The 21389-nt window shown below is 39.7% G+C and overlaps 1 protein-coding gene across 1 annotated transcript; it reads right to left on the bottom strand.

The window, feature by feature from the left end:
- Positions 1–1366: 1366 nt before the first annotated feature.
- rab10 (RAB10, member RAS oncogene family) lies at positions 1367–19973 on the bottom strand. Its single transcript, XM_061754991.1, has 6 exons — positions 19308–19973; positions 12691–12751; positions 7885–8023; positions 4965–5054; positions 3899–4000; positions 1367–2332 (listed from the first exon to the last, which is right to left on the bottom strand). The coding sequence occupies exons 1-6, from the start codon at positions 19432–19434 to the stop codon at positions 2246–2248; spliced, it is 606 nt and encodes a 201-aa protein (XP_061610975.1). The 5' UTR covers positions 19435–19973; the 3' UTR covers positions 1367–2245.
- Positions 19974–21389: the final 1416 nt, after the last annotated feature.

The raw sequence follows: 21389 nt of genomic DNA, 5'->3' as shown, positions 1-21389 counted from the left end.
GCAGTCAATTAATCTGTTCCATGCCCAAACTGTTACCGTCAAGTTACTGACCCAGCAAGTCATGTTTTAACTTACATTTAACTGTCATATGATTATAGGAGACGTTAACCAGTTTAAAAAAACTAACAATAAAATAACTCACCCTTTGAAGAGCCCTGGCAGGCACACACAATGCAGAGAATAGGAAGGAAGCGATACTGCCACCTCGTGGCCTTTTATAAGTATGCATGGAATTAATAAAACCCTGTACTGTTCCATACGTGTGCAGGCAGGACCGGAAGACATCTTGTGGGGTTTGTGGTAGCTTAGTCCAAACGTAATGTTTGACAAATCAGCTGGAGTAAAAGTGATTCGTGTGGAAGTGATACGTAACTGCACTGCTCAAATTTCATTGGGCAAAAACTCCTTTAAAATCAAACTACTTTTTTTTTTTTTAGCCGCATCTTTTCAGAACATTTTGGTTGAACTCCAAATTGCACCTCTTTTGGGGTGTTTGTGCCCAACTAGCATGTCAGCCTCACAGTTATGAGGTCCTGGGTTCGAATCTCACCTGTGTCGTTTGTGTGTTCCACCTGTGCTTGTGAGTTTTATCCTATAGTCTGGTTTCCTTCACATTCCAAAAACATGCATTTTAGGTTCCTTGAAGACTTTTTGTCCATAGGTTAGAATAGTTTTATGTGCCCTGCGATAACTTGTGACTAGTCCTCTCAACCCAGTCAGATGGGACAGGCTACAGCTAAAAACACTAATAAGGACAAGTGCTATCAAAAATGGATGGATGAGTACAATTAATTTGTTCAGTTTTTAAATTGCATTGCTCAAATTATAATGAACGAAATGTCAAACACTTCTTGTATATATGGAACTTGTATAGGACTTAATGCATAAGAAATTATGCATTAAGTCTGACTTCTGGTTCTTTGCCATACAGGTAGCTCCAATTATGTTAACATCTTTGACAGTGCTCCCATACCTATTCACTGTTTTCATGCCACAAGATGTTCCCGAAACCCCGTGTAATAGTAAAGTAGTGCTTTGGCACCATTTTGTAGCATCTTGGTACTAAGGACCAATGTTGAGATGAGGGGAGGAAATTCTATTAGACAGGCCTAAGCCATCAAAAAGAAATACATTTTTTGTGTTATCAGGCCAAAGCACTCATAACTTTTCCATCACCTTGTGGCATCTCTGTGTCAGGCAACTATGGTGAAGTGAATTGAACAGTTTCATTTAGGTAAAGTGACAACTATAAATTTATAGGCAATTATAAACCTTTTTAGGGGGCATTTCACTGTGTGGCAAGTTTGATTCATCTATTTTCCCGAGACACAAAACTACACACAGCACACCATGAAAGAAAAACAAGTTTAACTTAAACAAGCTTATTTTTAATGGATCTGCAAAACTGTTTGAATTTCCAAAGAGAACTTGTGAACCTCCCACCCAAAGTTACCCAGTGGCATACCTTACATAATGTTACAGAAACGCTTCCAACCCAAAGAAATCTGCATGCAGGAAACAAACTGAAAAAGTAACCCAAATTGGGAAGAGAAAAACATAACAAAAAAAAAATCATACAGGTAAAAATGAGACATGGATAAACAGGACAATGCCGTTCTCTTGGCTGCAGGAGAAATTCAAACGCTTCTGCATCAGTTTGCTTTCGCGCAGGAAGCGCAAACTGACAATGATTTAGTAAAGTGTAATTTCAATGGGTGGATGTGGTTCCGCCCACGACACAGCCCCGCCCCTGTCTTCCATATAAGGCACAGGACAAAAAGAAACCCCGCATTAGAAAAGGAGCTCGCCACACCTCTGTCACTTGGTAACAAATTGTAATTGAGCAAACACTTGAGGAGACAATGAGTGTCCGAAAAGAGGGAGGGGGACATCATGTCATGGTCGCTGTTGGGGGAGGGGGGTGCTGATAAGCGGTGAGCTCAGGCAAAGGAAATATTTTAATATTACAAATATGAGCTTGTCTTTAATTTTTTTTTTTTTTTTTTTTATAATCTTTAAAACTAAACAAGAAACAAGTGGAGCTCATCAGGCGGAAGTGGAAGAAGATGGAGGGGGCGGTGGGGGTTAGACGAATGGATGAAGTGGTTTATGTTTTTATTCTGATAAAGAGTGTCAGTGTGCAAGAAAACTCATGAGACAGGTTAGAGGGTGAGAGAGTTAGAGAAAGAGAGGGTGTCGTGCGTGCATGTGTGTGTGAGTGCGTGTATGTGTCGATGCGAGTTGTTCAACTGCAGCACTTGCTCTTCCAGCCAGTCACTCCGCTTCCGCTGCTGATGTCCACATTTTCACTGTTAGGCTCCTTTACAGGCGTCTAGAAAAGACATTCAATTATTATTTACTTATCAGTCAATGGGCCGTACAGCAAAACCACTTCCTGTTTACATTCTTGTGTCTAATATGATAAGACAACGTCCAACGATCGTTGGAGGGATTATAGACATGAGGTCCGTGGACATATTTAAGTAGCAAGCGGTTTTCGCCTGCTCATTCTGTATTTAATGAGTACCTGCTAACGTTCAATGCTTTAGTCTCAAAGAACGCTACGTCCTCTTCCGCATATCTCCAAGCGAGACTTTTGCGGCACTTTTAAAAGGAATGAGAGAAGCCGCTTCGAATGGACAGGATTGAAGTCGGCTGCGAACACAACCACAGCAGCGCACATGTCCCACTTTTAAATGCGCTAGCAATATGCCAGTCCACAAAATTACAAAGCCCGCCTACTTGTAGTTAGGCCAAGCACAGCGCTGGATTTGCACTAGTCATGAAAATAGAACCCTCAGTCTTACCAAATTAGCAGCTATTAAAAAATAAGTAATTCTTGCTAAGAAACAAAAAACATGCATGGAATCCTTTGGACAGTGTTTTGACAGCCTCTCAATAGCACTGAACATTGCCAAAAACATGTTAGCCGTTTATACACTGTGTTCCTAATTATTAGGTGAGTAAGTATTTGGACCATATCATGACTTTTAGGCATATTTCCGCTGACCTGAACCCAATAGAGAACTTGTGGGCACTTCTTAAACGGGAGATATACAGTAAAAGAAAAGAGTAACCCTCCCGGAACAATGTCTGGGAGGTTGTGCTTTCTGCTGCACAAAAACTTGATCAACTGCAAATCAAGAAACTGACAGACTCCATGGATGGAAGGCTTATCACCGTTATTGAAAAGAAGGGTGGCTATATTTGTCGCTGATTTAAAAAAAATATATATATTTTAATATATATCCGCTTCTATTGGAAAGTTTTGAGTTGCTTGTTTATAATTCTCACTTGAGCAAATGAAAATGGAAAAGTGAGATGGGAAAATGTTGTTTTTATTTAGTTGCGTAGTAATTTTGTACACCAATAGCTGCCTAATAATTGTCCACATATATTCTTCAAAGAAAGAGGAGTTGGTGTTGTGTTACTCTTCAGTCCTGTAATTTCTTGAGCAATTAAGTACACAAGTATATAAAATAAATGAACAGGTTATTTAAATAGACACATTCCTCCATCTTGTGATTGGATCGGTGATCGTTTTTTTTTTTTTTTTTAACTCGCTGATCGGCCCCAAAAATCCTGATCGTGTAGTTTTGAGAAAGGTAAGGGAAAAAAATTTCATTGTCATTTTCTTTTTTTTATGCAAAGGGGGGAAAATTATCAAAATTAGATTGTTGTTTGGAAAAAAATATATATATATTTTCAGACCATATCACCAAACCCCAATTCAAAATTAAACTTGTTGCAACATTGCAATTAGGGAAACGTCAAATCAGAGTGGAGAGGAAACACAAATGTGTGAGGAATGTGCACATTAAAAAACAAAGATGATATAAACCAACTCAACCCATTTATTGCAACGTTCAAAGTGCCTAAAAGCGGGAAGCACACGCACCTTTCTGAGGATGTCTTCTGCTAACGTGAGAAAGGCCTTCTCGATGTTGATGTTGGCCTTGGCGCTCGTCTCAAAAAACCTAATGCTGTGCTCCCTCGCAATCTGGGTTGAGGAGAAGGAGACCGAATAAGAATGGCCGTTGACGATGAAAGGGATGCTTGTCCAAAAATAAAATGACTGATCTCCAGTGTGGAACAGAGATCAGGTAGCACTAAGTCCCAAAAGCAAAGATTGCTATGTTACTTCCAACTAAGACGACCCCTGTCTGTTGATAGTGTATGATGACGCTAGTGTACTTCTTACTTTGGAAGGATTACATCCGCATTTGATTCAACAAACCTATTCCCATTGAGGCAGATATCACACACAATATATTCAGAATAAAATAAGTGTCTTTTATTGCCATGGCGACCATGCATATATATGTATATAGCATCCATGCTAACATTACTGTTCAGAGTTGTGTGCAGTGCTTGTACAGGCTTTGCTCCACAGTAAAAGGGTCACAGTATTCTTTTCGGACATGACATGCACGTACATTAGTTGGCTTCTGACCACTTTTTTGTCTACTGCAGGCAGTTTGTATTTACTTCCGTGGCTTTAGATTGAATTATTCTCTGCAACCAATTGAAAAAATACAGTGTTCCGGCGCAATACCGTGGAATTCGTTGTTTCCACAGAGCAGGATATACAATATATGACTGTTTTGTTTTATGCTCCAAGTTTTGCTTTGAAGCCTAAGCCTGTAACATCTATGCTAATTTATGTTAGCCTGTCACATTATATGTTAGCATTAAGCTATTAGACTTTCATTAGACAAGATTACATGGTTTCATTTTGGTTTAAATAGAATGCACCAGTTTTACAGTAAATTTCAATTGGGAGTGACAAACAGCTTGAAGCAAGCACACTGCTTCTTATTTGGAAATCAGTAAGAGAAGAAGTGAGAACTGGCATTTAGGAATACTTAAAAAGTGTGTTTTAATAAGGATATGCTTGTTGAGGCCAAAAATGTATATATATGACTCAACCAAGAAAAAGTTCGTAAATACAAACATTGTCTTACCTGCTCTCCCTTAGCTTTTGGTACCACCCTCTTGTCCTCCATGTCACACTTATTCCCTAGTAGCATTCTCTCAACATCTTCATTCGCATGCTGAAAATAAAAAAAAGTAATTTGAGTTTCAGTTATTTAGATTCAGGGACAAAACAAAAACTAGCTATGACTACTACACCACACAATAAAGCACTGACATGATAATATTGACAACGCATGTAGCAAGTTTTTGATTGTCTTTCGGCGTCACTGGAGAGGCTACTTAATAGGTGGTTCAAGCAGCACTAAAGCCATAAATATTTTTTTCACTTTAGACTGGAGTCCCGGTTGCACATTTCATGAAAAGGGTGAGTCTCAGCCCTGGAACAATGAGTCCCTGCAACTAATCATCATGTTTAATACTGTTTGTACAATATTTTTGTGTTATCCATTGCGCTTGCTCGCTCTCAATATGTTTAGGCCTGTCATAATAGCAAATCTTTAAAAAAGATATTTTCCCCAAAATGTTCACAACAAACAAGAGTATTGTTATTTTTTCTTTATTTGATTTTCTTTTCTTTAAATCCCACTAATATAATGATATTAGACCATAATCTTACAAATTCTGCCCTGGTAATCAAACATATGAGCACAACTGTGTTATGTTCTCTCATTTACTAAATAAAACTAGGGCTGAATTACACAATAAGAGCAACTAAATAAATGAAAGTGAAGAGGTAGTTATACATGTTCAAATAAAGTACTTCAGAAAAATATAACTTTAAATTTCCCCTTTTCTCATTGACACAACAGCGAAGTCTCAAACACTACATATTTTAATTTAACAAATCTTAACTGAACTGTTTTAGAGGTTATGTTTGTTCAAAACCTTATGCTTGGTTTCATAATGGCGTTTCACATACACTGTATGCACTTATAATAAGTGCTCCCAGTGGAAACTTCCCACTGAGACTCTGGCCATTCCATTTTAAGCACCGTTTGTTCCAGATGTTCTATTCCTTTATCGGTCATTTTCTGATCTTTCTCCGTCTTTTACTTAACTTAGACACAGTCTTTCTCTCTCCCCTGCTATGTTTCTCCTCATCTCTGTCTCGGCTGCGCACATTCAGTGATTGCCACCTGAGATGCAGATTTGACTGGCTGAAGCTGGTGGCTGAACTCACATTGATTGGTCGGTACGGTTCGTCACTATGGTAAAGCCTCTAATGTTGCGCCACTTAAAATAGAAGCACCCTGTACGTCTTGAATCATAACCTATTTTTTTGGCTATGGGGTGGGTCCATATGGGACTGCTTCTAGTTAGTGACTGCCAGTTATTTACCTCCGTTTTAAACAATGTGGCCACGATCAAGCGAGCCGTTTAGCTCCTTAGCTTGGCGAGCTAGTTAGCTCACGGGCTAACATACGTAATAAATAGTTGACTTTACCTAAAGTGTCCCAGTTGTGTGCATCTACAGAGCCAACGCTGTTCCACCAGCTGCTCGCTGAGTCGTGAGCGGCGCGCTGGGTGTTACCACAACAATGGAACTTTATCTAGTCCGAAAAAAAGGTCGTATTTATGGAACGATAACCCGCCCTACTCTGCCTCTGATTGGCTAGCACCATGACAGGACTCATACTTTTATTGGATAATGGGTGAGCAACGCTGTGCGTCTGTGGACACAGACTGATCATAATTTAGGTATCCCTGCTCATTTTTGTGCATCTGAGATGCGGGATGCACATCAAACAAGATCCCTGTTTTTGTTGTATACTTTAGAAAATTGGGTTACAGGTCAAAAGATAAATATGAGACAAAAGCTCAGAATTCCACCTTTTATTTCATGGTATTTACATCTAGATGTGTTAAACAACTCAGGACAGAGCACCTCGTTTGAAGCCACCCGCTTTTCAAGTGAGCAAATGTATTGGAACAGACATTATTAAATTAACTTAAAGTGAATAACATTTAATATTTGGTGGCATAACCCTGACTTGCAATAACTGCATCAAGCCTGCGACCCACTGACTTCAGACTGTTGCATTCTTCATTTTAAATGCTTTTCCAGGCCTTTACTGCAGCCTCTTTCTCCTATTCAGGAGGTAAAATGCATGCTCTATTGGGTTAAGGTCTGGTGATTGACTTGGCCAGTCTAAGACCTTCCACTTTTCCCCCCGATGAAGTCCTTTGTTGTCTTGGCAGTATGTTTTTGGTCATTGTCTTGTTGCCTAGTGAAGCTTTTCCCGATTAGTTTGGATGCCCTTTTCTGTAAATTGCCAGACAAAATTGTTTTGTAGACTTGAGAATTTATTCTGCTGCTACCATCATGAGTTACATCGTCAATAGACTAGTGAGCCCGTTCCAGAAGAAGCCACGCAAGCCCAAGCCATGACATTACCTCCACCATGCTTCACAGATTGAGCTTGTGTGTTTTGGATCATCAGCAGATACTTTCTTTCTCCATACTTTGTTTGGCCTTTCCATCAATTTGGTAGAGGTTAATGTTGGTCTCATCAGTCCATAAAACCTCGTTCCAAAACTTTTGTGGCTCATCTCTGTACTTCTTTGCAAAATCCAATCTGGCCTTCCGATTCTTTTTGCTGATGAGCGGTTTGCGTCTTGTTGTATGCCCTGTATATTTCTTCTCTCGAAGTCTTCTTCGAAGAGTGGATTGTGATACCTTCACCCCTGCCCTGTGGAGGTTGGCAGCGATGTCATTGACTGTTGTCTTTGGGTGTGTCTTCACAGCTCTCAAAATGTTTCTGTCATCATCTGCTGTTGATACCCTTGGCCGACTTGTTCGATATCTGTTGCTCACTACACCAGTAGTTTCATTTTCAGGATATTCCAAATTGTTGCATTGACTATACCCAATATTTGTGAAATAGCGCTGATCGATTTTCCCTCTTCTCTCAGCTTCAAAACCATATACACATGTTCAAATCTCACCTCATCAATGTTGCGCAGCCATTTGCTGATATTCTCAAAGCTCTTGGCGTTGGTGATGTCATAGACCAGCATGATGCCCATGGCTCCTCTGTAGTAGGAGGTGGTGATGGTGTGGAACCGTTCCTGTCCGGCTGTGTCCCTGCACAAACACACATACAAATGACGTATTTCCATTTGTTCCATTTTGTGGTCTTACAAAGGATTAGGGTTTCCAAACCTTTATTGAGCCAAGGCACCCATTTTACATTAGAAAACGCTCACGGCACGCCAAAAATGTCACAAAAAGTATAAATGGTGAAATCCAGTGGTGTGAAGAAGTGTTTGCCCCCTTCCTGATTTCTTACTTTTTTTTTGCATGTTTGTCACACTTAAATGTTTCCCATCAAACACATTTACATATTAGTCAATCTCAACACAAACACGTCGTTTTCAAATGTTTTTTTATTATTAAGGGACAAAAATAAATAAATAAATCCAAACCTACATGGCCCTGTGTGAAAAAGTGATTGTGAATTTCACCAGCCACACCCAGGCCTGACACTGCCACACCTGTTCTCAATCAAGAAATCACTGAAATAGGACTTGCCTGACAAAGTGAAGTATATCAAAAGGCCCTCAAAAGCTAGACATCATGCCGAGATCAAAAGAAATTTAGAAACAAATGAAAGTAATTGAGATCTGTAATTGAGGGTTATAAAGCCATTTCTAAAGTTTTAGGACTCCAGAAAACCACAGTAATAGCGCAAATGGTGAAAACATAGAACAGTGGTGAACCATTCCCAGGAGTGGCCTGCCAACCAAAATAACCCCAAGAGCACTGCAACGACTCATACAAGAGGTCACAAAAGACCCCACAACAACATCCAAAGAACTGCAGGCCTCACCTGCCTCAGTTAAGGTCAGTGTTCATGGTTCCACAATAAGAAAGAGACCGGGCAAAAATGGCCTGCATGGCAGAGTTCCAAGTGGAAAACCACTGCTAAGCAAAAAGAACATTAAGGCTCATCTCAATTTTGTCAGAAGACATGATGATCCCCAAGAATTTTGTGAAAACACACTGTGGTCTGACGAGACAAATGTTGAACTTTTTGGAAGGTGTGTGCCCCATTACATCTGGTGTAAAAGTAACAATGCATTTCAGAAAAAGAACAGCATACCAACAGTAAAATATGGTGGTGGTAGTGTGATGGTCTGGGGCTACGTTGCAGTTTCAGGACCTGGAAGACTTGCTGTTATAAATGGAACCATGAATTCTGCTGTCTACCAACAAATCCTGAAGGAGAATGTCCAGCCATCTGTTCCTGACCTCAACCTGAAACGAACTTGGGTTCTACAGCAAGACAGTGAGCCAAAACACACTAGCAAATCCACCTCTGAATGGCTGAAGAAAAACAAAATGAAGACTTTGGAGTGGTCTAGTCAAAGTCCTGACCTGAATCCGATTGCGATTCTGTGGCATGACCTTAAAAGGACCATTCATGCTCGAAAACCCTCCAATGTGGCTGAATTACAACAATTCTGCAAAAATGAGTGGGCTAAAAGTCCTCCACAGCACCGTCAGAGACTCATTGCAAGTTATCGCAAACGCCTGATTGCAGTTGTTGCTTCAAAGGGTGGCCCAACCAGTTAATTAGATTTATGGGCTTTTTCAAACAGGGCCATGTAGGATTGGGTTTTTTTCTCCTCCCTTAATAATGAAAATCATATCAATACTGCGTGTCGTGCTTACTTGTGATGTCTTTGACTAATATTAAAAAAATTTTGATGATGGGAAACATTTAAGTGTGACAAACATGCAGAAAAACAAGAAATCAGGAAAGGGGCAAACACTTTTTCACACCACTTGTAATTGTACATTTACTCACAAATGTACTTACTTATTCAGTGTGAAATCTGGGCCTGTGTAATTGAACACAAAGCTGAAAGACTCAGGTGGCTACAATTTTACTGTACATTCTGGCATCTCATGGAACAGCATGTATGGTAAATGGACTGCACATATATAGCGCTTTATCTACACCATCACAGTGCTCAAAGAGCTTGACAAAGCTTCACATTCACCCATTCATACACACCTTCATACACTTGTGGGCGGCTGCTGCCATACAAGGCGCTGCCAGACCCACTGGGAGCAAATTAAGATTCAGTGTCTTGCCCAAGGACACTTTGACATGCGCAGAGTTGGAGCCTTGTCGGGAATTACTGGATTAGATTCATGACATGCTTAAGGAAGCAGACGTCTCTTCTGGTAAAGGGTTTGTATCACAGTCTCAGATCTGATTTGCTTGGCACAGATTTTGACACAAACCAGGGACACACATTAAATATCTTGTCTTTGTAGTGTATTCAATTAAATATACGTTGAACATGATTTGCAAATCATTGTATTCTGTTTTTATTTATGTTTAATACAACGTCCCAACTTCATTGGAATTGTAAGTAATCAAAGGCACAATTTTTTTTTTGGAAACTGCACCCAAAAAACAACAACTCACTTCCCTGTCCAATCACATTGTGCTCAGGCCAAAGAAATAACAGTATTGCTTTGGTACCATCTGTTGGCATTTTCATGCCAAGGAAACAATTTAGAGTTGAGGAGCTTCAGTTACAAAAAAGTTATCCTTTGTCGCTATTTTGTAGCCTCTAAAGGCAATTACAAACCATTTTAGGAGGGTTGTCAAGTACAATGTTTTTGCTATTTGCAGCAGGGCTTGGTCAAACTAGCGGGGGCTCACTATACAGTGAACCCCTTTATTGTGGTGATGTGTTCCTGACACACCCACAATAGGTGTAAATCCGATAGACAGACCATAAAAAAATCTTTTTCAATCAAGTACATAGTCTTACCTAGGGGTGGGCGATATGGGCAAAGAAAAAGTGGTTATTATAGGATCGATAATTTGACGATATCCCTTTAAAAAAGAAAAAAAAAACAGTGGAAATCTCTCCTCACTTCCCAGGACATTTATTGATAAGTGTTTCAAAACAACAGCTCGTTTATTTTGTAAAGTGCTTCATACAGCTACTGCAAAACATTGCATAATAATATTGTATAGCAATATTTAACAATTAATAACTTCAAGTTATGACCAGGCTGTATACTGGAGAATATGCCAAATCAGGTTTGCACAATAGTATTTTAGTTAAGCTTTTGTAACAAAACAAAAACAAAATCATCATTACATCTAACGGTAATCCTAATATTTTCAACCAAATAGATTTGTTTGTCACTACAGCACACACTAACATAAAAATTTGGCTATAACACTGCAGAAAGATATGTAGTGGATGACGTTCTTTGTTTTTCCAACGTTTAACTTGCTTTGTTATATGGTATGTGTCTGTTAAATGACTCGGGGAGGGTTTTCTGAGTGTTGAGCAAATTGATATTTTCTTTAGCGGTAGTCCTGCTTGTGGAATCAACATCAACAAAGTTTTACGTATTCCTCATACTCAGGGTTGGGAGAATTACTTTAGAAATGTATTCCGATACAGTTACTAGTTACCTATGATTATGACGATACGTGACGTTATGACCGCAGATTTTTATTTTTTATTTTTGGGAGTTCCTGGTGACAGATTTAGCAGCTCTTTTTAAATAAGTAAAGCAGTGGGTGATTGGTGACGGGATAGTGAGATATGTACTTACGGTGCAGCCATAGGGTAATGCTAGCTAGCTCCTCCATTACCCTAACCAGCAGTCGGGATGACTTAGACAGCACAGTTTTCTTTGTAAATCTTATTCAAAATGAATAACTCCTCCGCGATCAAAACATTCTCCATTCTCTTCGTTTCACTTTTAGACTGGCCGCATTTGGGAAGCCAGCACGTACATCGAGTGGCCAGTGTCATTTTGCTGTTGGCCAACAAAAATAAAAAAAACTAACTATACATGCGCTCCATAGCAACCATTCACCCACTTCTAAACTGCTGAACTCCTGAGAAGGTTGCTCGGAGTTGGCCTACTGGTTTGAGAACGAGAGTTTCTTTTGCTTGCCACTGAGTCACATGACTGAATCATGCCCGCTGATTCGGCAAATGAGGACTTTAATGAACTTCCTCCTCTCTCTCTTCCTCCTATGCCAACCATGCACCCGTTCGGCTGTTTACTTTTTGAGACAGTATGAATACTCGATAATGTAAGATTGCACATCGTTAAAGCAACGTTCACGATTAAACTCGGTGATATATACCGCTCACCCCTAGTCTTACCCCCATACGCGTCAAACTTAATAAATACAACAATTTTATTAAAATACACTTTAAAGTATTCCTTGCGCCTGTTCTCAGTATCAGTTCTCCAAATAAGAGGCAATGTGCTTGCTTCAAGCTTTTTGTCACTCGCCATTGAAGTTTACTATAAAACCAACGCATAAAAGACTGGATATTTAAACAACAAAATGTTCTACCAAGCCATATAATTTCATTTAAGTCCACTAGCTTTATGCTAACAATATAATGTGAAACACCATGGACGGCTAAAGGAAATTAGCATACATATTACAGAATTATGCTACTTTGATATACAAGGAGCAGAAACACAGAGCATACCAAAACAACAAAAGGGGCCTCCTCTTCTTACTCTTAATTACGCTGCATCTCTCTCAGTAGACCTCAGTGCTTGCTGTGGCACAATATAGTAGGGGCACAACACTAAATTCCGACTTGTCTGTGTACTGTAAAAACCCATAAAAATGATGGCTTACGGGTGCAAATGATGAACTCCGATATAGTGAGGGAACACTGTATACAGAACGTGGACAGGCACATAAAAGTGAAAGACACCCATGAAAATAAGTGACTCACCAGATCTGTAGTTTGATCTTCTTTCCTTGTAGTTCCACAGTTTTGATCTTGAAGTCGATTCCTATATAAAAAAATAAATGGAAAATAATAAAAAAAATACACTTATGAAATCAATATACATATACCGTTATCACATGCAAAACTGACAATGAGAACTGCAGGGTGAAGGCTTCTTAGCCATAAGAATACACAAACAGTATCTGGACATTGGGTAAAGCGAAGAGGAAAACATGAGAAAGGGAACGATATCAACTTTTCCCTGATGTTGCAGTGTCATGCCAGGGCCTTGACGCCATGATCAGAGAGAACTGGGATAAACAGCTGGCTCAAAATGGACACACAAAGACGGACAGACAAACGCACATTTGGGAAGACTGCAGATTTGGCACAACGTGAGACGTGGACATAATCTTTGCATTATCATGACCACAATATTCAGCAAAGTAATTCAATTTTGGATGACTGTTATTCTTCTGGCGAGGTCACAAAGCCACAGGAGGGACAACTGATGACTTTTGGCCCATAAGTGTTGTTTCCCTGTCCAAATAACTGAGCTGTCACTTCAGCTAAAGCAAAAGGGTTGTGCTTGGTTTACAAGTTCAAGAAACAGCTGTGCTCTTTGTGGGGCAGGGCCACAAGCATAAATGAAGGAAGCGGCTGCCAAAGAGTGACTCACTGAGTATTATGCACACCCAAGAGAGGGCGGAAGGGGAATATTTAGGTTTAAAACATTTTGTGTAGAGGAAAAGGAAAATTATTTTATTCAGGCAGAAGAGAAGGTATGCCTACATCCATACTGTTCCAGAAAGCATAGGATATTGAACAGTAATGCAAAGCGGCTGTCTGTTCTCAACAACACTACTGTATCAGTTTGGTTCTCAAAAAGAAACTCTCAGGTGCTCTCAGGAATTACGTCATTTGCTTGTACGGAGTCAAAACACGGACAAAAACGGGGTTGGGTTTCTCGTGAGGCGCACAGTCAAGTTGTCAGAAAAGTATGTGTATTCTACATGACAATGTTAATCTCATCCTTGGAAAACACAGCACACCTCTTCATGAGAAAACCATACTTTCAATGATTCACATGGATAGAGTCGAACTTTAAATTCCAAACTGATTTTATACTACATTACAGTTTATGGCCACCTTCTAGTTTATAATCTAATCTTGAACTAAACCTTGTAAACAGGAATTCCTTTTGATCATCCTCAATTTTAAGGTCAAATTAATGTCGGGGAAGTAGATTTTTAATCACAGTCGCGCGGAACCTCAAAGTGTTTAAACTGCATATTCTACCGCGTATCATAATTCTGCAAACAAGCATTTTTTTCATACGATTTTATGTTGACTGTCTCAGTGTGTCATGCATTATCAATGTTTGTATTAATTCCTTATTACTGCCCGCAATTTACAAAGTGACCAAACACTACAGTGAAAAGACACTTTCAAGTCTCATTGTGCATGAAATCATGAGCCACCACATAAGTGTACCAGTGATGGCAAAGAGGAAATATCTGGGTGTGTAGCAGCCAAAGTGGTACCTGCACCGATGTCCTGGCTGCTCAGTAAAATATTGATCAGGTCAACATCCATAATAAAAGAACAAAATTCACACCTCAAAGTCAGCTGTTTTACCTTAATGTGCAGACTAGGGCTGCAACGAGTAGTCAGATATTCTGAGTATTTTGATTGCCATTTTTTTTCTGCCTTGGGGATCCACTTCTTTAAATTGTGTAGCTCAACGGGCAGACGGAGTAGCACAACATGGTTACGTCATCAACACGAGGGAAGCGGAGTGTACATGTTTGATTCAAAGAGCCCGAAATAAATGCAGACAACGCAGTGGTTTGCAAGCCACCGTTAAACACAACAAGAGGAAAAAGATGGCGACGACATCGGAGAAGAAAAAAATGTGAAAGACAAAATGATGAATGTTTGGGAGTATTTCAGACTGATCAGAAAGATGAACACTAGTGACGCAACACATCTCAAGCAAGACACACAGAATGAGATGGAAGAGCCAAGATGAAGTCATGCAAATCAGTGAGATAAACAATGCAATTTATTAGCCTGTTAGCCCTGCATAGGCCTATGGTTTCTATTAATTATGACTAGAGTAGAATTTGTGGCCAGTTTATTACAATGGTGAGGAGCATGTGTGAGAGTATACGCGACTTCATATTCGTCAAGGGATAGTTTTGCTTTGTGATTTAAGCAATGTGAGACAAACAGCCAGTGTACTAGCATCGTATCTGCAAGTGGCTACATTTCGAGTAAAGTACTGTCTGTGAAAAAAACAAAACAAACACAAAAAAATAATAAAATAAAATCAATGCGAGTGGCGAAGATGTCACAAAATTTATTAAGGAATATTTGCGTTTCCTATCAAATAGTCTTCATTTTAGTTTGGTTAGTCTAGTCTAAATTCATAAATGTCTAAATTCCTTAACTTGTATGATACTTCCATGAACTTCTTTTCATTGGCTGTGTTGATAAAAATGTTTAATTATAGCGACAGTTTGACTCTGGAACAGATTAATTACATTTCCATTATTTCCAATGGGGAAAACAGCTTAACAATTTGAACACATAAGGTCAACCAGCATCCTGTAACACATTATGTTCGACCTTCAAGGATACACTCTTCTGTAGCCTGCATTATTAGTGCATTCTAAACATGCATAACCTCTACTAACAAGGCCAACAGCTATTTAGAGGCCTTCGAAATGAGGATGAGTGACTGAAGAGAAGGGGGGTTTCCAGTAAGCGTATTCTGAGAAGCAGCTCTGTCTAAACGTACAAGTAGTATACCACATAACATTACACTGTAGTTTCTGTCCGTTCTACTCCAAATATAGACATCTAGTGCTGATCCAGTTTTATTTCTGAGAATTATTTAAATTATATTAGCCAAGTTACAGTTACAGTTGACCTACAAATATGTTTAATTTGCAGTGCCAAGAATGATCTAGGTCTAAAAGCCCTATATTGCAGAATGTTATCACTCACTGTAGCTATGAAAATACAAAGCATGTGGTTGGAATCCAAAAAATAAAAACTACAACATCATGTCTACAATAGTCCGCATATTTTATCATATGTAATATAATTCTGCACATCAGCCTTTCCTCATTTTTTTGCAGAAATGTCAGTGTATATACCTCAGTTTGTATTAATGCATAACCGGGCCCAAACAACTGCCTTAGTGTTAACAGTCAACCATACTCCATCATCAGAACGGCAATGTGAAGCCTCTTGCGTGCCATCATCCATTGTGTACGCAAGCAAAATGCCATTCCAGCCCAGTGTGTGAATTCATATAAAAGACGCAGTGTTCTACAAAAGAGGTGCACCCACAACCATAGTCCTTCGGTTTGTATAGTCATCAATATGGTGCTCCAGCTACCAGCCTAAAAGGGACTACAGTTTCCTACAATTGTAAGACTTTTGATGGTGGAGGAAATGACCCTCATTGATACTTTGCTTTCTTTTCAGTGTTAAAAACATTTTGAAGTCTCTACAACTTAGGATTTATTGTTACAGTCCAAATAGTAGCACTTACATCAATGCTGATTTAAACAGTCATGCTTTAACTGCTTAAATTACAATGCAATGAAGACTTTTGTCTACAAACCGCTTACTTTTTGAAGCAAGTCTGCTTCTAAGTAAAAAAGAACACATTTTTAGCTTCCCTGATGGGCAGTTTGTAAATCTAACATTGATGAACATTATAAATCGACTAATTTATGGTAACTGAAAACTGAGTGCACTTCTTGTTGTCGCTAATTAATAATTGATTAATTGGTAATGTTAATGAAAGCATCCCGACAACCTTTCAGTTGGTAATGATAATGAAAAGCATGCCTACAACCTATCAGTTTAATTTTAATGAAAATCATCCCTACAACCAATCTAAGAACGTATTCAAAACATTCTTAGTCAAACCTCCGTAATTAATTTCATATCACGTTAACTTGAACAGCAGCACTCATCGTGTTACATGTTTTGCTTTGAAAGCAGATGTGCATCCACGATATGCAGCGTTAGAGAGGATGAAAAATGATTTGTAATGTGTAATATGACTTTTTGTTTTGTTTGTTTTTTTAACCATGCCAACCGGAATAAACAGTGCTTGGCTCTTTTTAAAGGTCCCGTATTTTGGCTATTTAGACCTCCATAGAATGACTAACATGGACATAGAGGTGGGTAGAGTTACTGTTACTTTAGAATCATATGACTCAAGTAAAAAGTAGTCCTCCAAATATTTACTTAAGTAAGAAAGTACTCAGTGAATAAAAACAAATAACTAGTGGGTAACCTGATTTTTTGATCAGAGCATGAACGCCAAATAAAATAAAAAACAATAATATATGGGAGTCACACACACCTGCCACCATTTGAATTTTTAAGTGCTCAAAACCAACAACAAATGCTTTGGGCCCTACAGAAACATCATTTGCTTTAGTCACTTAAATCAGTGTTTCCTAACCTTCTTTGCACCGCGCGCTGGTGAGGAGTCGGCATTTTTCTCACGGACTGGCTATGGTGGCGTATATATGGCAGACCAGTGATTGGGGAAGACTGACTTAAATGACTGAATAAAGAAGCCGTTTGCTGTCCAGACTTAGTGATAGTGATAGAGTGAGTGAGTGAGTGAGTGAGTGAGTGAGTGAGTGAGTGAGTGAGCGAGCGAGTGAGCGAGCGAGTGAGCGAGTGAGCGAGCGAGTGAACATTATGGCACACAACTCAAAAGATGCATGTTATGCAATTACTTATGACCATAAAATAGGGCTAATGTTGCCAAATAATTGCCAGAACAACAATAAAAGCGTACAGAACAGTCCCCTCTGACAGCTACTTTTGTTTGACCCAGTTTTGAATCTGATTTGTCCATATTTAACTAAGACCGCCCCCTTTCCGCTGATTGGTTGCCTTCCTTAAGAAGGCCTACTTGTAAGAGCATGCGTGTTTTGTTATTTTGACAGCGCTGGCTCGGGAGCGGAAAGGGAACGTGGAGAGTTTTGCTTGTCATGTAGATAAGCTTGAGAAATCCGGATAACCTGATTTCAGACCTCTCGGCAGAAAAACGTCTGGAACTCAGGAATTGGTGGACGATTTTAATTCATATTTATATTTGTTTACTGAGGTACCATAGAGACAATATTACATCCAAAGTACTAGAAAAAGTTGGTTTGGCAAAATATGTCCCATTTAAGACTAAAATGTCTGTTACTGAAAATGAAATGGAGTTATTTTCAGAACTAACCTTAACTCACGATATGGGTTGTAAGTTTGTCAAAAACAATGAAAAATGTTAACTAATAAATAGTTACAAATTGTGGGCTATAATCCGTCATTGTAATGCTTAAATCCATTAGGCTTAGTCAGATTATCTAAGTAAATAATTGGGTACTTTGAGGAAAGGCCAGTTTTCACAGACTGGCTTCATTTTATAATGACTACAGATTGCCTCAGTTTACAATTTTTAGTATTACTATATTTATAAAGTAGCGGCACGGTGGTCGACTGGTTAGAGCGTCAGCCTCACAGTTCTGAGGTGCGGGGTTCAATCCCTGTCCCCGCCTGTGTGGAGTTTGCATGTTCTCCCCGTGCCTGCGTGGGTTTTCTCCGGGCACTCCGGTTTCCTCCCACATCCCAAAAACATGCATTAATTGGAGACTCTAAAATTGCCCGTAGGCATGACTGTGAGTGCGAATGGTTGTTTGTTTCTATGTGCCCTGCGATTGGCTGGCAACCAGTTCAGGGTGTACCCCGCCTCCTGCCCGATGACAGCTGGGATAGGCTCCAGCACACCCGTGACCCTAGTGAGGAGAAGCGGCTCAGAAAATGGATGGATGGATATTTATAAAGTAAAACACCAAGCACATGTACGCTAAAACTAGGGCTGAAGATCGAAGGACCTTGTTGCATTCCCAGTGTAATACTGTAATGATAAAAAGGTTTATTGTTTTCTTTTTAACATTGGCTGAAATCAGTCAACAGAGATACAACCCGAGGAACAAGAAATTAAATGCATGAGTATCAAATGCGTTGTTTATGGAAACCCCATTTATAATGCCAGTAGCATTAAGCAACGCATCAGCTATACGATATGTCACTGCTGCTTACATAATATACGGACAGCTCTGTGGAAATACAGTATGAATCCTTTTAATGGCGGGATAGCTGCATTTGTTTTTTTTTTTAAATCAAACGTTTTAATATTGATAAATTACCCGAGTAAGCAACAAGATTGTAAGGTTGCTAAAGGTTACCCCCCTCCCCAGTAGACTAGTTAGCTTGCGATGTCAAAAATGACAGCAATTCCAATTGCAGCTTAACGAGTTATACATTTCTTAACAGTCACGCTAAATCAAACGTTAGTAACGTCACAATCACCTCAAGCAAGGGTTACTTGAGTTTAATAGCTCTCAAAATTGCACAACTTGTCTTCCAGCTATCTCGTGCAGGCCTGGGCAGGGAGCGAGCTAGCACGAGGCTAACCGAACGGATACAGCGTAGTCTTCAGAGAGAACGCTGGTTCGCCTCCCAAATGTTAGAGTCAACAAAAGCAAATTGACGTGACACCAAATCCTGCGTTTGTTACCCTTGCTTACCTATGGTGGAGATGAAGGTTGTGTTGAAGGCGTCGTCAGAGAAGCGGAACAGCACACAGGTCTTCCCCACGCCCGAATCTCCGATGAGAAGCAGCTTGAATAGCAAGTCGTATGTCTTCTTAGCCATTGAAACTAGTGAGTATGCACCTGCACTGATACAAAAAAAAAAAAATCTCCTAACACGACTATGTGAAGTCTGAAGCCAGCTCCGAAGCCAACCTGACCAACTGCCCCGATTTTGAAAACCTGGGATTTGTTGATTAGCTTTGGCAAGCTAGTTGGCTAAATACCACCACAAAATAAAACGCGTCAGAGAAGTTATAGTCCAAAAGCCCGACTGTGTCCCTCTTGAAAGCGCGAGAAAAGGTAGCGACAACGTGAGGTCCTCCAGCGCGATTCCTCTTTTCCACTCTTTCTTTTCTCCCACACAGTCGGGACAAAATGGCTCCTCTCTCTACCCAGACTCACTCTTTCTTCATACTAACGGTGAGCTAATTCAAATTCTCGGCACACCCCGTCATTCCAGTGCCCGGCCACAAGCTCAACCGAGAAACCTTCGAATAGAAACAAGGTGAAAGTGTAGCAAATTCACCGACTCCGCAAAGTTGCTGAGCTTTCTTTTCCCGGAGAGATTAAGAACTTAAAGTAAGACGACTGCCGTCGTCTCTGGAATAGGAGTCAGCACGGCGACACCCTACAAACCCACGCACCGGGGCCCGCCCACTTCTGTCAAAAATCACCTTTTCGAGTTGCTGGTACTGCTGTCATTCAAGAGTGCACCCAAATGTGATTGGTCGTTTCCCCCAACTAGCTGTAACGGGTGTATTTTACAGTGACAGAAAGGGCATACGGCACTGGGACAGGTGCTTGGACATTTAGGCTCAGCCCCTCGTTAACGTCAATGGGTAAAACATGTCAAGCGATCCAAAATGGCCGCGAGTTTCAGCGGCGCTCTCCGGGTGAGGCTGTGATTCACTTTTGGTGGCAAGTTGGAAATTGATGCGGTGACTCTCCCAGCTGTGAGTCAGGCAAAGTGATGTCATAATTCAGTACTTCTGCTTTTACGGGCGTTTCCCCAAATCCCCTGCTTTTGGAATTAAAAAGGTCATTCACCCGCTTTAACTTTACACGCACTAATATTGCAAGCAGCATTATATTTATTACAATAGATTGCCATTAGTTGGCTTTGTGTGTAACTTTTCCCCTTTTCCACTTCAGGCACTCCTCCAAGAATTCGGAGCATGTCATCCGCCGCCAAGCACAGACTTGACAAGTAAAGAGACTACAGTCATGCAAGAGGCCAATACGTTATGCTGTTGTGGCCATAAACCAAAATAGTTTGATGGAAAAACTGATCGCTGATCAAAGATGCAAACTTTTTTTTTCATAGTGAAGATTTATCTGGAGGCTTTTCGTTAATGTTATAAACAGATGAATACATTTACTCTGCACTAGGATGTGATAAGGAAATACTGTTATAGAAAAACATTCTCTGAGATGCAAACGCTCTGGAGACTATGAATGCTTTTAAAAAAATACTTGATAATTTTTCTTTTCTTCAAGTAAAACAATATGTCAACTACTATGAATGTGGGAACAGTAAAATGACTAAAGTATATGAATTTTTGCATCCAGTATAACTCTAGATTGGATTTAATTTATGTATAAAAACAAACACCACACACCAAAACATATGCTAAAATTTACCTCACAATAACATGTTAATCAAAAACCTAAAAGTGTTATTTACCTTTATTTTACAGTATTTGTTTATCTTCACTCGGCACTCTATGTACAACTCCACGGTTGATGTTTTCTTCCAGCAATAAATCATGTCTCAACAGATAAATCGTCCATATCACACTGCATTCTTCAGTTTGCTGCACAGGGCCTCAGGGATCGTTTCACACTGCTTGTATAAGAGTGATGTAACAGCAGTGATAGTTTCAGAGCTGGCCATATTTAAACTTGGGAGACAAATCTGTTGAGTAAAATCTGTTCAGCCATTATTTTATAATGCGCACATGAAAAGTGTGGTGGGATAAATGAGGAAAATTGAATGTAGGAAAAAAAAGTTATTGT

The sequence above is a fragment of the Phyllopteryx taeniolatus genome, chromosome 18, assembly GCF_024500385.1.
Source record: "Phyllopteryx taeniolatus isolate TA_2022b chromosome 18, UOR_Ptae_1.2, whole genome shotgun sequence".
NCBI lineage: Eukaryota > Metazoa > Chordata > Actinopteri > Syngnathiformes > Syngnathidae > Phyllopteryx > Phyllopteryx taeniolatus.
The sequence above is the reverse complement of the archived record's forward strand: the minus strand, read 5'-3'. Positions and strand labels throughout refer to the sequence as shown.

Bases quoted from the DNA above. Each gene is read 5' to 3' on its own strand.
- rab10 (XM_061754991.1), bottom strand. From the start codon at position 19,434: ATGGCTAAGAAGACATACGACTTGCTATTCAAGCTGCTTCTCATCGGA. The intron at 5,055-7,884 runs GTGAGATTTGAA...TTTTATTTTCAG, and splicing joins GGCTGCGCAACATTGATGAG to CATGCGAATGAAGATGTTGA. The intron at 2,333-3,898 runs GTGCGTGTGCTT...TGTCTTTTCTAG, and splicing joins CAGAAGACATCCTCAGAAAG to ACGCCTGTAAAGGAGCCTAA.